We start from the raw sequence: 15,000 nt of genomic DNA, 5'->3' as shown, positions 1-15,000 counted from the left end.
ATCATCCATCCATCCATCCATCCATCCATCCACCCATCCATCCATCCATCCATCCATCCATCCATCCATTGTCTTCCACTTATCCGGGTCCAGGTCACGGGGGCAGCAGTCTGAGCAGGGACACTTCCTCCAGGTGTTCTGGTCCACAACACGTCAATAGTTTAACCCTTATTTGTATCTTAACTACGAACCACATGTCACCAGCCTGTGAAATACATTTTGGCAGTTGTTGGTTGTGGTGAACGGCTGGAATATTGAAGCATTAAACTCATCGATTTATAAATTGTTCTCAATTTTACTGCTTTCAGTGTTGTTGTTTTTTTTTACTGTTAGATTTGTCTAAATTTGATTTGCGTTTAATCAACCAGGAGATTAGCCACCAGGAACTTCCACGGTCTTTATTACGACCTCGCTGAACCCTCAGATTCTTCTACGCTCTGCTTCTGTGGGTTTTGGGGGATTCTTCAATATGATTGGCTGATATCTGGCAAACTGAAATTCAATTCCTTGATCAATCCTGCTCTTTACAAACTTTACCCACATGTCGTTGCTTGTTCTCTCTGGGTGACAGATGGACCAACAGATTATGGTGTTTTGTGACGACGTAGTTACATCGACAGAAATAACTAAGGCAGCTCAACATGCTAATAATAAATACCTCATGTGACAGTTGACTTCCATCCCTGGTAATGAACCAGAGTAACTATACTGCTTTAATTCAGTAGTATAAACTGTTGCTCTACCTTTTATTCAGTCAGGTGACTCTCAACACGTTCAAGCCTCTGTAGGATCTGTTGTTCCTTACATTCAAATGCATGAGATTTGATTTATCTAAAGTGCAGTTAAGCCTCTGATTCAGCTCAGGTTTTCTACTGTCTTTCTGCACCAACCTCCTCCACAGTCCTCTGCCTGTCCACTTCTGTGCAGCTGTGCTCTCATTTCATTTGAATCTGGCCATCTTTATTGCAAAGTATCGAGTCATGCTAGTGGGAATTTGATTTCTCATTTAATGCCAACCTCTTCATTCAGTTGCTCCTCGGTGTCTTAAACATTTTCCCTTCAGGCAACGATAAACTGCTTCTTGCTGTTCCACTGGTGCTTAGTTGGTGTCCAGGTTATTTATCACTAAACTGATATTATGCTGGAAGTAGTTCTGTTGATGGTTTCTATGGGTTTCCCAGGTTTGGTAACTACACATTCTCTTCTTTAACCTTCACCTACTCTGATTTACTTCAGAAGAGCTCTTGCATTCAATTTCCTCAAACACTTAAGGTAAGATAGATTTTGCCAAGGCACTTGTTTTTTTGCAAAGACTAACACCACTTGTCTCTACGTCTCTCTCACTCTCCTTTCTCTCCCATGATGAAATTCCTCTGTCATTGATCCCTAATACTTCTGTTGGCATCCTCTTTTCATCGCTGGTGGTGGCAAACCCATGACAAGACTATGGTTCTCACGACTGCAGCTCTCCACCTGCCAACTTCTACTCTGAAATCCCTGGACGCTATCCAACGCTACATCAGCCTCCACAAAAATGAGATCCTGACTGCACAAAAGCTCAGGAGCTCCCGTTATACAAATTATCCATAAAACTGTACCTGCTGTTACCAATCTTTGTTGCATATCAGGTGGTTGCTGGGTAAAGTATTCATTCTTCGTGCATTTGTTCTACACTTGGCAGGGCTGTAGAATATTCCCCTCATGGTTGCAAGCTAAGTATATTAGCATTCACAGCAGTTTTAGGTAGCATATTCCCTCAGGCCGTGGTGCTGGTTGGCTGGACCTCAGACCCACACATTACAGATCCACTAGGTCATAACTGCAAGGTGCTGTGAATATCCACAAAGATCCTCATATTATCAGCTTCTGCTCCAAACTTCAAGAATCTTTCCATCACTCCCCTAATACCTCTATGTAACTCAACCTGCGGGGAGTGATGATGTCAGAGCCTAGACGCCAAACCTGAGTGATGATGTCAGAGCCTAGACGCCAAACCTGAGTGATGATGTCAGAGCCTAGACGCCAAACCTGAGTGATGATGTCAGAGCCTAGACGCCAAACCTGAGTCATGTCTGAATAAACATTCTAAGATGTGAGTTGTCTGACTGAACTCATTATAGTGATATACTTTAATCTATTACAATATTTTGTTTTTGTTTTCAAAAGAGACTGAAACCATGAATAAACTGTGACATGTTGAGGAGCAGCTCTCGCTTTTCTGTCTGATAGAGGAGCTACAGGATCATTTTACAGACACAAAGATCAACTTTGACTTTGTCTGTGCTTCAGCAAATGAAAACTCATTAACATGCTGCTGCAAAACGTTCCTGCTAGTTTTTAATAAAGTGATCAGTGAGTTTATCTGAGCTGAAGATCAAAAAAGAAGCTCAGCGTCTTTTTCCTTTAAAGTTTGATCAGATGTGTGTTTGTGTCTCTGTTGTGTTGTTCAGTCTGTTTGATGATGAAACTGATGACGATGTTCAGCCTGAAGCTCGCTCTCTCTCTCTCTCTCTCTCTCTCTCACATACACACACACACACACACACACACACAGTTAAACTGAATATCTTTGATTTGTGATAAAGACATTTGAGGACGTCATCTATGGACCAAATAAAAAGTTGATTAATGGAAAAATGATGAACAGATTGATAATGAAAATAATTGTTATGAGATCAATCAGAAACAGGTTGTGACAGTTTGTTAATGGTTCTCCAGGAACACACTTGTTCTGCAGACAAAATCTATCTGTGATTTCTGATTGATTATTAATGATTGATCTGTTTGATCTCCGATCGACTCTGACATGTTCTCCTCCTGGTTCTGGTTCTGTGTAGAATCGGTTCCACCTGCAGATGCTGACGGGGGTTCCAGAGTCTGGTCTGTCCAATCTGCTGCTAGCGGTCCTCCGGCGGTCCGGCTGGAGGGAAGGGACGGCGGTCCTATGTCAGGGCTGGGAAGAGTCGCAGGGTTTGTTGCATTTCCTGGATGGTCAGCGTGGTGCATCATGGGACGGCAGTGGGGGCGGGGCCAGCTGGCAGCTGCGGGCCATCCTGAATCTGACACAGTCGTCACATGACGACACTCAGATACACGAGTTCCTGTCTCGACACTTCAGAGAGAACCAGCTGTCGCCGGCGTCTGTCCTGCTGTTTGGCGCCGATCCGCTGTGCGCAGCGGCAGTCCTCCGCAGCGCTCAGGACCTGGGCCTCACATTACCCATGGTGCACTGGGTGCTGGGCCAGCCACTCAGCCCCGATGCGCTGCATGCCATCGGGCTGCCGCTCGGCCTGCTGGCCTACGGCGAAGTGGAGAGAAAACCACTTGACTTCTACATCAGAGATGCCCTGCAGCTCGTCACCAGGGCCGTCACTGCGGCAACCATGGTGAGGCCGGACCTGGCTCTGATCCAGAACATGGTGAACTGCTACGACAAACCCAACAAACACGAGGTGCCATCGTCAGGACAGTACCTGTCCAGGTAACTACCAACCACAGCCAACATATTGATATAATGTCCCCGTCATGAAGCCCCACCCTCCTGAGTTTCTGTTGCTATGTGTGTCATCTTGTCACACTCACACTGCACATGTGCAGTTCAGTGTTAACGGGGGTAAATTTAATGTCTTTGGAAGCAAAGCAGAGCAACCTGAAGTTTGATGTTAATAAAGTTCGCTTTGTGTCTCCAGTATGAAAAACTGCTGGATGATAACTTACACATGTTGAGTCCAATCAGTCAGCGTCCTATAAAACTTTGATCATGTAGAATTTTGAAAATGTCACCTCAGTAACCCCTAACCATATTATATATATTAATATTGTCTGAATCAGCCAAGCAGTGCTCAAATACCATGAACATTATTATGCAAATTAATGGCATTTGGCAGCTTCTAAATGTTCAGGACTCAAACTGAACATTTCTCACATAAAACTTTGTAGCTGTGTTTTAACACATTTTAAAATAAGTACCCTGTAAAAGGCTCTGAAATGTGTGAAGTTACCAAATGGCTTTGTACAGAATATAATGTTAATGCTAACAGAGGCTAAAGCTACATCTGAGCTAACATTGTTTGGACCGTGAAATCGTGTGGGTGTAGAATAGAGGATAGAAATACAGTCTTTAATGTGGGAAAAGGAAGTGCAGGAATCAGGGCACTTTGAGATGGTCACTCAGACAGACCAGACAGACCAGACAGACCAGACAGACCAGCAGACCAGACAGACCAGCAGACCAGACAGACCAGACAGACCAGACAGACCAGACAGACCAGCAGACCAGACAGACCAGCAGACCAGACAGACCAGACAGACCAGCAGACCAGACAGACCAGCAGACCAGACAGACCAGACAGACCAGCAGACCAGACAGACCAGCAGACCAGACAGACCAGACAGACCAGACAGACCAGACAGACCACCACAGCTGCAGGAACAGAGGTGGGATCAAAGCAAAGCAAAGAGAGGCCACATCCTCCTCGTCAAACCCCACAGAACTGTTCCCCGTGTGAGACCTGGAAACAGATACAGTGGTGCTAATCGTACTGCAGCTAGTAAGCTAGTTAGCTGGACTTCCTGTTTCGGAGTGTTTTAAATTACGTCACCAAAAATTCTCAGGATTACAAAAACTATGTGTGTGTGTGTGTGTGTGTGTGTGTGTGTGTGTGTGTGTGTGTGTGTGTAAAGTTTTAGAACATCCCAGTTTTTCCAGTTTTTAATTGAAATTCAAGCAGTTTAAGTCCAATGAATAGCTTGAAATGGTACAAAGGTCAGTGTTGAACTGCCAGAGGTTAGAAAATGGTAAGGCTACCAAAAACTGAAAAATAATGTTCATTTCATAAATATACAAAAAGGCCTTTTTCAGGGAAGAAGAAATGGAACAACTGAAAGGTGTTCTGCAGCAATGGAGGTTGATCAAGTCTTGAAAGTTGGTGCTTCTGATTCCTACAGGTGTCCCAACTTTTCTTGGTTCCTTACAACCCCTCTGTCTGCAAAAAAGTAGTGTTAGAACACACTGTGGAACCACACCCTCAGGAACAGTGTTTGAACAGAACTGTACTGCAGAAAGTGGTGTGTTGCTATAAAAATGGAAGGAAAAAGACAGTTAACAACAGAAGAGACGGACCATCATAAGGTCTTTCCTACAGAGAAATAGTGAAGAAAGTCCAGGTGTCAGTGAGAACAGGTTCCTTCACCATCAAAAGACACTCGGAACCTGGAGGAAACTGACAGGAAGAGGTCTGACAGACCCAAAGACACAACAGAATCAAAGGACACGTTTCTGAGAGTCAACAGCTTGTGTGATCGGCGGCTCACAGGACAACGGCTTCATGTGGTCGGAGTAAACAAGTCTCAGTTTCAACTGTGAAGAAAAGACTTCAAGTGGCAGGTTTGACAGGTCGAGTGGCAGGTTTGACAGATCGAGTGGCAGCAAGAAAGTCATTGTTAAGATGTCAGAATGAAAAACAGTCTTGTCTGGACCAAGAAACACTGATAATGGACTACTGAAGACTGGAAGAAGGTGTTATGGACTGATGAATCAAAATGAAATCTTCGGTTCATCACACAGGACTTTTTTTTTTTGTACGCCGTCGAGTAGGAGAAAGGATGGTTCCTCAGTGTGTGACATCAACTGTGGAACATGGAGGAGGAGGCGTGATGGTCTGGAGCTGTTTTACTGGATCCAGGGTCGGTGACTTGTACAGAGAGAGAAAGGCAACCTGAACCAAAACGGCTACACAGCGTTCTGCAGCTCCATGCAGTGACCTGTGGTAATATAATTCAGAACTATAAATCAGAAAGCACCACAGTCCATCACGGAGTTCCACAAGGTTCAGTATTGGGGCCCCTCCTGTTCATCATCTACCTCCTCCCTCTTGGCAATATCTTCCGGCATTATGGTATTAATTTTCATTCGTACACTGATGACACACAGCTCTACGTAGCCACTCCTCTACTCTCCGCCCCAGTACTCTCATTGCCTGCTTCAAAGACCTCCAGACATAGATGACAAATAACTACTTAAAATTCAATAGTAAGAAAACTGAGCTGCTCCTCATTGGTTCTAAATCCACACTCTCAAAAATAAACATCCACTTTCTTTCCATAGCTGGTGCCCCCAAACCCATCTCCACACGTCAAGAGTCTTGGTGTCATCATGGACAGTACCCTCTCCTTCTCCAGCCATATAAACCATATATCACGAACTGCCTTTTTCCATCTACGAAACGTCTCCAGACTACGTCCTGCCTTCACACAGCACTCTACTGAGATCCTTGTCAAGACCCTGGTCTCCTCACTGATGGACTACTGCAACGCAATCCTAACTGGTATCCCTAATAAACTCATCCACCGACTTCAACTCATCCAAAACTCTGCAGCACGGATCATTACCTGCACAAAATCCACTGAACATGTCACTCCTCTGCTTATTCAGTTACACTGGCATCAACTTCAAAATCCTTCTGCTAACCTTCAAAGCCCTTCATAACCTGTCACCTGTCTACGTCACAGAACTCTTACACACCTACAGTCCACCTCGACCACTTCGCTCTTCATCTGCTGATCTACTAATAGTACCACCTGTTAACCTCAACACAATGAGTGCCAGGGCACCGAATCTCATTTACCTAGTAGAGTTACTGAGTTTCATTTATTTCTGCTCTATATGTTTTGCTACTGTTGTTTTTGATTGTATGATTTTTATGTGATCTATGCTGTTGTCATTTCTGATGTCAGGTGACCTTGAGTGTCATGAAAGGCGCCTCTAAATAAAATGTATTATTATTATTATTATTATTTGATTTCCATTGTAGAAAAAATGCCACGAGTGTGTTCAGCTGTTATATCTGCCAAAGGTGGCTACTTTGATGAGTCAAAAGTTTAGAATACATTTTGGTTTATAAATTTATTCCATGATTTATTTTTTAACTTCAGTGGTTTATTTGTTCTATGGTTTCATTTCAGAGTACAATAAGACACGAAACTGCATAATTCTCAATAACAAACTGGAAATATTGGGGTGTTCTAAAACTTTTGACTGGTAGTGTAGATAGATAGATAGATAGATAGATAGATAGATAGATAGATAGATAGATAGATAGATAGATAGTGAATCATAAAATTATTTTTAAGTAAATTAATTGGGACGCACATGTATTGTGTGTGTGTGTGTGTGTGTGTGTGTGTGTGTGTGTGTGTGTGTGTGTGTGTGTGGGATTCATGACTTGACAGGGATTGGTTGAATTGTTGCAATTGCAACTTCCTGGAGGGACGGAGAAAGAGACAAAAGTGGAGACAGCGTTGGTCATTGGCAGCGGTCTGTGAAGTCATTAAACACATCATCACATTCTTTTCACTGAACATCATTTACAAACTGTAAGCTTTCAGAAAACAGGCACAAATACACAAAACGTGTCTCTGAGTATTAAATGTTTAGAGTCTTGTGCCCAACATGGAGACACATACAAACATCCACAGGCCTGTGGTGCCTAGTTACGGTTGCTAAGCTATGATTGGACAGTTGCTGTTCAGAGGAGGGGCTTAGCGAAGGCTCCTTTATTATGATAATAATCAATAACACTTTAATTATTTGTAAGACTTTCCAGGGAAATCTGCTGTCTCCTCCTATGTAGTTATAGAAAAGCATGTGTCTTATTATAATTATTGTTGTGTTATCACAGATTAAATATGACTGTCTGCAGGCTGCAACACATCTGAAACACACACACACACACACACACACACACACACACACACACACACAGACACACACACACACACACACACACACACACACACACACACACACACACACACACACACACACACACACACACACACTCATCTGTGATTGGTGTCTGTGGCCTCAGTCTCTGCTGATATTAATGATTTTAATTTCTTCAGTTCTGATCAGTCAAACAGTACAAACAGCAGATTAATAATGAATCTTCATTATCAGATTTAATGAAACAAAATGAAATATTTACACAGAGAGCTTTGATTCCTCTATGTTCACCTCTGAGGCAGGAGAAGACACACACACACACACACACACACGCACGCACGCACACACACACACACACACACACACACGCACGCACGCACACACACACACACACACACACACACACACACACACAGACACACACACACACAGACACACACACACACACACACACACACACACACACACACACACACAGACACACACACACACACACACACACACACACACACACACACACACACAGGCACACACACACACACATCTATATTAATGTTCATATATATTCATAAATACACTCTGTTTTCTCTCTGTGTGAATATAAACATGTTGGAGGTTGAACTTTTATTCATGAGCAGATTTATTACACCGCCTGCAGCTCGCCACTCCGCGGCTCGCCACTCCATCTCTGCCTGCAGCTGTTTCATCACATCAGTAGAATCACAATAGAAACACATTAAAAACAGCCTGCAGAATGAAACACATCCTATATGTTCCTGTTAGTATATAAATGTAAAAAGACATTTTCTTCTGTGTCCTGTTGTGTTCTGAGTTCCACCACCGTGTTGTTCTCAGTGAGCAGAGAACGTCTGCAGCGGCACGCGGCAGCCTGGAGAAAACACACTGCGTTCTTTTTTCAGAGCGCTCTGACTTTTCTGTGCGGATGCTCCGAGCGCTGCTGGTTGAAAATCTCTGAACTTTTCACTGCAGCTTCTTTTTTCAGGCAATTAATCGTATATTAGAAGGGGACTCATCACCATGGTAACCAGGAAACTGGACAAAAAGCTGTAGGAACACAGTATCTGAAGGGGTGTGCATAAGAGTGTCATTACACTGTCATGAACATGATGGAGTCTTCATAAATGTTTATCAAAGTTATGTCATTAATGCAAAGCTGACATTATTTGAGATGTATTTGTTATGACATCAGATCTAGCTTTTTTTTTTATGTCATCACATGACATTAAACCATCATATGTGGTTCGTTTTCACACTGACCGTCATGAGTATGTTACAACTGTGTCATGAATATATTCATTGACTTTAACTAAAGCATTACCTGTTGGACTTGTCATAAAGATGTAATTAAATGTTAGTACTGTTGCAGGATGAGCAACTGAACATTTATGTCCTGTTAAACAGGACAAATGATGTGATAGGCAGAATTCATTCATTCATTCCTTCATTCATTGACCATAAGCGCTTGTCCTTGAAGGATCGCGGGGGGCTGCAGCCAATCCCAGCTGACACGGGGCCAGAGGCGGGGTTCACTCTGGACAGTTCATCACAGAGCAGACACGCAGAGAGACAGACAACCGTTCACTCTCACATTCACACCTATGGACAGTTTAGAGTCACCACTTAACCTACTACGCTGCATGTCTTTGGACTGTGGGAGGAAGCCGGAGTACCCAGAGAGAACCCACATGGACACAAGGAGAACATGCCAACTCTGCATAGAAAGGTCCTGTCCCAGCTACAAACTCCCCAGCGGATATGAATTCAGGACCTTCATGCTGTGAGGCAGCGGTGCTAACCACTGTGCTGCCCACCTGTTCAACGTAAATCTCACCCATGAATTAATCAGGGTGCTTTGGCACAGCTGATAAGTGTATTTTGTTATGCACTGCAGGAGCATCACAGCAAAGGTGGATTTGGACACACCTTGAATAAATTACATCATTACATCTTGTGCTTTAGACCAAGATAAGACAGAGCTATGGGTGTTCATTTAAGAACCCTTTTCATCCTTGAAGGGTTCTTTAAGGGTTCTTTGTACCATATTATAAAATGATTCTTGGCAAAACCCCATAGGTGTGTTCTAGATAAAACCCTTGGAATATGTGAAAAAAAGATTCTTCATAGACCTCATAAGTGGGTTCTTTTGAGCATCTGTAGATCATGGAAATGTTCTGGATAGAACCCCCAGAGAGAGTTCTGGGTGGAACCATTACACCATAGAAGAAAACATGTTGCTGATTTGATGCCTAATATCTGATATAATTCGGTCATTAAGATAATGAATTTGCATATTAAGAAAGTAAAACTAAGGCTTAATTAAATCTGGTTTCTTCAGAGGACAGTCGGGTTGACTTGTAGAGATTGTGAATCACTTTCATTCTCCAGGCTGTGAATTCGTTTTATTAAATGAAACTTGTACAAGTTAATCTGAAAAATGATGTTTCACAGTCAGAGTCAGTTTATTTGCCATTTGCAGTAAGTACTTCATGGGAACCTTAAAACACAAAAAACAGGACATTATGCAGACAGCATATAGGACAAAAAAAAAAAAAAACAGTATGTACATCTGAGCGCTCCACCTGTTTTCACATTTTTGGACTTATTATTCAACTCGTGATCAATCTGGCAATATTTTTTCCACTAATCAATTAGCTGTTTGGTTCATAAACTGTCAGATCAAAGTCCAAGATGACGTCCTCAAATTTCTTGTTTTGTCCATAACTCAAAGACATTCAGTTTACTGTCAGAGAAGAGTAAAGAAACCGTTTTCTGTCCTACAGGTTCCTGTCCAACATGTCTTTCTCCGGTCTGACGGGTCCAGTCCACGTCCATCAGAACCACTCTCAGGTAGTGACCTCACAGCGGTTCCACATCTGGAGTCTACGGCGGGATGCGCTGGGTCAGCCCACCTGGGTGACGGTGGGCAGCTGGGAGGGTGGCGAGCTGCAGGTGGAGGACCAGGGAGTGTGGCAGGGACCCAAACCTCAGCATAGGACAGAGGGGGTGGGCGGGAGGTTGCGGGGGCGCTGGAGAGCGGGGATGCCTGTGTTGGGGACGCGGGTGCGGGTGGTGACTCTGGTGGAGCACCCGTTTGTGTTCACACGGGACGTGGATGACGAGGGCAGCTGTCCGGCGGGACAGTACTGCCTGGATGCTGGGACCAACAGCTCAGAGACTCTGGAGCGCTTCTTCAGGGAGGTGGCAGTAGGCAACGGCAGCCTCCTCCCTCCCGACTACAGCAAGTGTTGCTATGGTTACTGCATCGACCTACTTGAGAAGCTGGCCGAGGACCTGGGCTTCCAGTTTGACCTGTACATTGTCGGGGATGGGAAGTACGGGGCCTGGAAGGGGGGCCGCTGGACCGGGCTGGTGGGGGACCTCCTGAATGGGCTGGCGGACATGGCCGTCACCTCCTTCAGCATCAATTCAGCCCGCAGCCGTGTTATCGACTTCACCTCGCCGTTCTTCTCCACCAGCCTGGGCATCTTGGTCCGCAGTAAGGATACGGCGGCCCCCATCGGGGCCTTCATGTGGCCCCTGCACTGGTCCATGTGGGTGGGGATCTTCCTGGCCCTGCACATCACAGCACTCTTCCTCACGCTGTACGAGTGGAAGAGTCCATACGGCATGACGCCGCATGGACGCAACAGGGTGCGTGTGTTCTCGTACTCATCGGCTCTGAACTTGTGCTACGCCATCTTGTTTGGACGCACCGTCTCTTCCAAGACACCCAAGTGCTGGACGGGTCGGTTCCTCATGAACCTGTGGGCCATCTTCTGTCTGCTCGTCCTGTCCAGCTATACCGCCAACCTCGCTGCTGTCATGGTTGGAGAGAAGACCTTCGAGGAGGTGTCAGGGATCCACGATGCCAAGGTGAGACAAAAAAGACCTTTAAAACTGGTTCCATGTGTGTCGGTTCTCCACAGAACCAACGTTTTTAACTTAAAAAAAAAAAAAAAAACAGATATGAACGTCCTTCAGCTATTGGCTATACCTGGTGATATCATCGTCTGTTGTACTCTACAGAGAGTGACATCATCAGCCATCATCTGCATTAGGACCAGACATTGGCTCTGTCTTATGTTTCTGTTTGATTAGAAATTAAATCAGTTTCATTATTGATCTTGATGATCAACATGAGTTCAGTCACTAATGACCCTGCAGGGAGTCAAACTCGTTTTAGTTCAGGAGCCACATTCAGACCAATCTGATCTCAAGTGAGCCGGACCAGTAAAATTAAAGCAGAATCTATTGATCATTCTGCCAATTAATCGAGTGATCAGATAAGAAATATTATGTGTTCTGCATTTTTTTCTATTCAGTACTTTTGCTTTATTTAAGACCAATGTTAATATACAACAGAGAAGATAAGACAGGTCTATTAAATGAACAACTGTAAATTACTAAAGTAAAAATACTCAGTAAAGTAACTTTACTTTTAATGTAGATTTACTTTTACTGTTTTTACTTTGCTTTCTACTTTTTTCAAGTACAAAACATGCCACCTTTTTCTCCTCTTATGAGTTTGCAGGTCTGTATTTAGTCATCAACAAATACCAATAAGAAAACCATTAAAGTACAACAACAGCAATAAAAAATGTTGATTTATCTACAATGGAAATAATAACATACAAGATTTTTAAATTGTAATTACGTTGTAAGGTATTTTCACATTGTGGTATTAGTGTTTTTACCTAAGTAAAGAATGTGAGTATTTTTCCGTCACAGCAGGTCAGAGATCAGTGTTTCAGTGAATAGTTTTATTTATGGCGCCCGCCACATTAAAAACATCGACACCACCACATGATTTTATATTTTTGGAGCTGCGCACCTTTTTCGCTCGTGTCTAGAAGGTAACTCTTTATTTCCACAACTCTCGTGAGATTTGTGTTCGTTGTTTCTACTAAAATAATCAAACTCTCGCGATCTTTCACAGGTCTAGGGTTCCCTTCTAGACACGACCCTCTGTCTGTCTGTCAAACTACAGACAGCAGACTGTCTGTAAACATCACGATGTTTCACTCTGCAGTGTTTCACACAAACACTTTATTTGTGTGAAACACAGGTTTGGTTTGTCACCAACTTTAGCATTTTTATTTTTTAATCAGTCCGAGAGGACGATGGTATCAGTGATTGATTAGTGATCAGTCTGCCCTCCTCTCCTCCCTCACCTGTTCACTCTGCTGTGAGAAGATCTGAAAGTTTCTCACAGACAAACACAGACTCTCCTGTTTTACGTTTAGGCCTCTTTATACAGCTGTTTCATTTTATAAGAGCATCTGGTTGGTGATGATGTCATTAACCATCACGTTAGTTTGTGTTGTCATTAACAACAGTCTCCTCCACACGCAGCTTCTCTGCTGCTGTGAAAACTGAACCACAGGAGGATCAATATGAAGGAAAAACATCCTGCAGATGAAGAAACTCAACAGATCAGATACAGACAGAGAATCACTGACCTCTGTGTGTCTGTTCTGTACGTGTGTGTCTGTTCTGTACGTGTGTGTCTGTTCTGTACGTGTGTGTCTGTACTGTACATGTGTCTGTTCTGTACGTGTGTGTCTGTTCTGTATGTGTGTGTCTGTTCTGTACGTGTGTCTGTTCTGTACGTGTGTGTCTGTTCTGTACGTGTGTCTGTTCTGTATGTGTGTGTCTGTACTGTACGTGTGTGTCTGTTCTGTACGTGTGTGTGTTCTGTATGTGTGTGTCTGTTCTGTACGTGTGTCTGTTCTGTATGTGTGTCTGTTCTGTACCTGTGTGTCTGTTCTGTACGTGTGTCTGTTCTGTACGTGTGTGTCTGTTCTGTACGTGTGTGTCTGTTCTGTACGTGTGTCTGTTCTGTACGTGTGTGTCTGTACTGTACGTGTGTGTCTGTTCTGTACGTGTGTGTCTGTACTGTACGTGTGTGTCTGTTCTGTACGTGTGTGTCTGTTCTGTACGTGTGTGTCTGTACTGTACGTGTGTCTGTTCTGTATGTGTGTGTCTGTTCTGTACGTGTGTGTCTGTTCTGTATGTGTGTGTCTGTTCTGTACGTGTGTGTCTGTTCTGTATGTGTGTGTCTGTACTGTACGTGTGTCTGTTCTGTACGTGTGTCTGTTCTGTACGTGTGTGTCTGTTCTGTACGTGTGTGTCTGTTCTGTACGTGTGTCTGTTCTGTATGTGTGTGTCTGTACTGTATGTGTGTGTCTGTTCTGTACGTGTGTCTGTTCTGTACGTGTGTGTCTGTTCTGTACGTGTGTCTGTTCTGTACGTGTGTCTGTTCTGTACGTGTGTCTGTTCTGTACGTGTGTGTCTGTTCTGTACGTGTGTCTGTTCTGTACGTGTGTCTGTTCTGTACGTGTGTGTCTGTTCTGTATGTGTGTGTCTGTACTGTACGTGTGTCTGTTCTGTATGTGTGTGTCTGTTCTGTACGTGTGTGTCTGTTCTGTATGTGTGTGTCTGTACTGTACGTGTGTCTGTTCTGTACGTGTGTCTGTTCTGTACGTGTGTGTGTGGAGGAGCTGCACTGGGATGCTGCAGCCATGTGATAATAAATTATATCTGTATGAATATATTAAGAAACAAATGTTTTTTTTCACGTTACAGTTTTGACTAACAAAATATAAATCAATGACAAAGCCACTTCCTCCAAAAGTGTCAACACCATCTTATTTTGAAGTTTTTAGAGTGCACTTCCTGTCCTGAGCGTCCTGCGAGAGGAGCCTGCAGCGGGACGTCCTCATGCTGGAGGTCTGCAGCCAGACTCTGTTGGTTGTTTGTGGGTCAGTGGACTCGCTGTCTGCCCTCTGTAGTCACGAGCTACATGTGAAGAGACAGCTGGACGTCCTCAGCTTTACTTTAGATTAAACATCTGTGTCTCCATCTAGTGGCTCAAACACGCTACTGCATCATTTTGAAACATGGGGTCCATGTCTTAGGCCTCAATCTGACACATTTTCTGCCATTTAGGTGCTTTTATTCTCCATTGATCTGCCTGATCTGATCTGATATTGAAACTCTTCAATATTTATCTATATTTATTGTGTTTATTAATATTTCAATGTTTTTGTGAGGTTAGTTATTTGCAGTGTGGCTGTATGGAAATAAATGAGGATGAAATTAAGATTTTTTTCCTTTAGTGCATCTTCATTTGACTCTGGCACGGTAACAGAAATATGTTTAAATACAATGGATTCATATTCCTCAGCTTATTACCCTTCAAAATAATTGGATGGATTTATTACATGTACCAGATTTGTTTGTTCTTTATTGTCAGA

At 43.5% G+C, this 15,000-nt stretch overlaps 1 protein-coding gene across 1 annotated transcript in view; it reads left to right on the top strand.

The window, feature by feature from the left end:
* Nucleotides 1-15,000, top strand: part of grin3bb (glutamate receptor, ionotropic, N-methyl-D-aspartate 3Bb) — a 34,460-nt gene that overhangs the window by 2,770 nt on the left and 16,690 nt on the right. The window contains exons 3-4 of the mRNA XM_084722101.1: nucleotides 2,838-3,481; nucleotides 10,525-11,617. Of these exons, the coding sequence (XP_084578227.1) occupies nucleotides 2,838-3,481; nucleotides 10,525-11,617 (1,737 nt within the window). The remainder of the gene's footprint in view (nucleotides 1-2,837; nucleotides 3,482-10,524; nucleotides 11,618-15,000) is intronic.

Source organism: Lutjanus erythropterus, chromosome 7 (assembly GCF_056507025.1).
Source record: "Lutjanus erythropterus isolate fLutEry1 chromosome 7, fLutEry1.hap2, whole genome shotgun sequence".
NCBI lineage: Eukaryota > Metazoa > Chordata > Actinopteri > Lutjaniformes > Lutjanidae > Lutjanus > Lutjanus erythropterus.
Note: the sequence above shows the minus strand (reverse complement) of the source record. Positions and strands in the feature narration are given on the sequence as shown.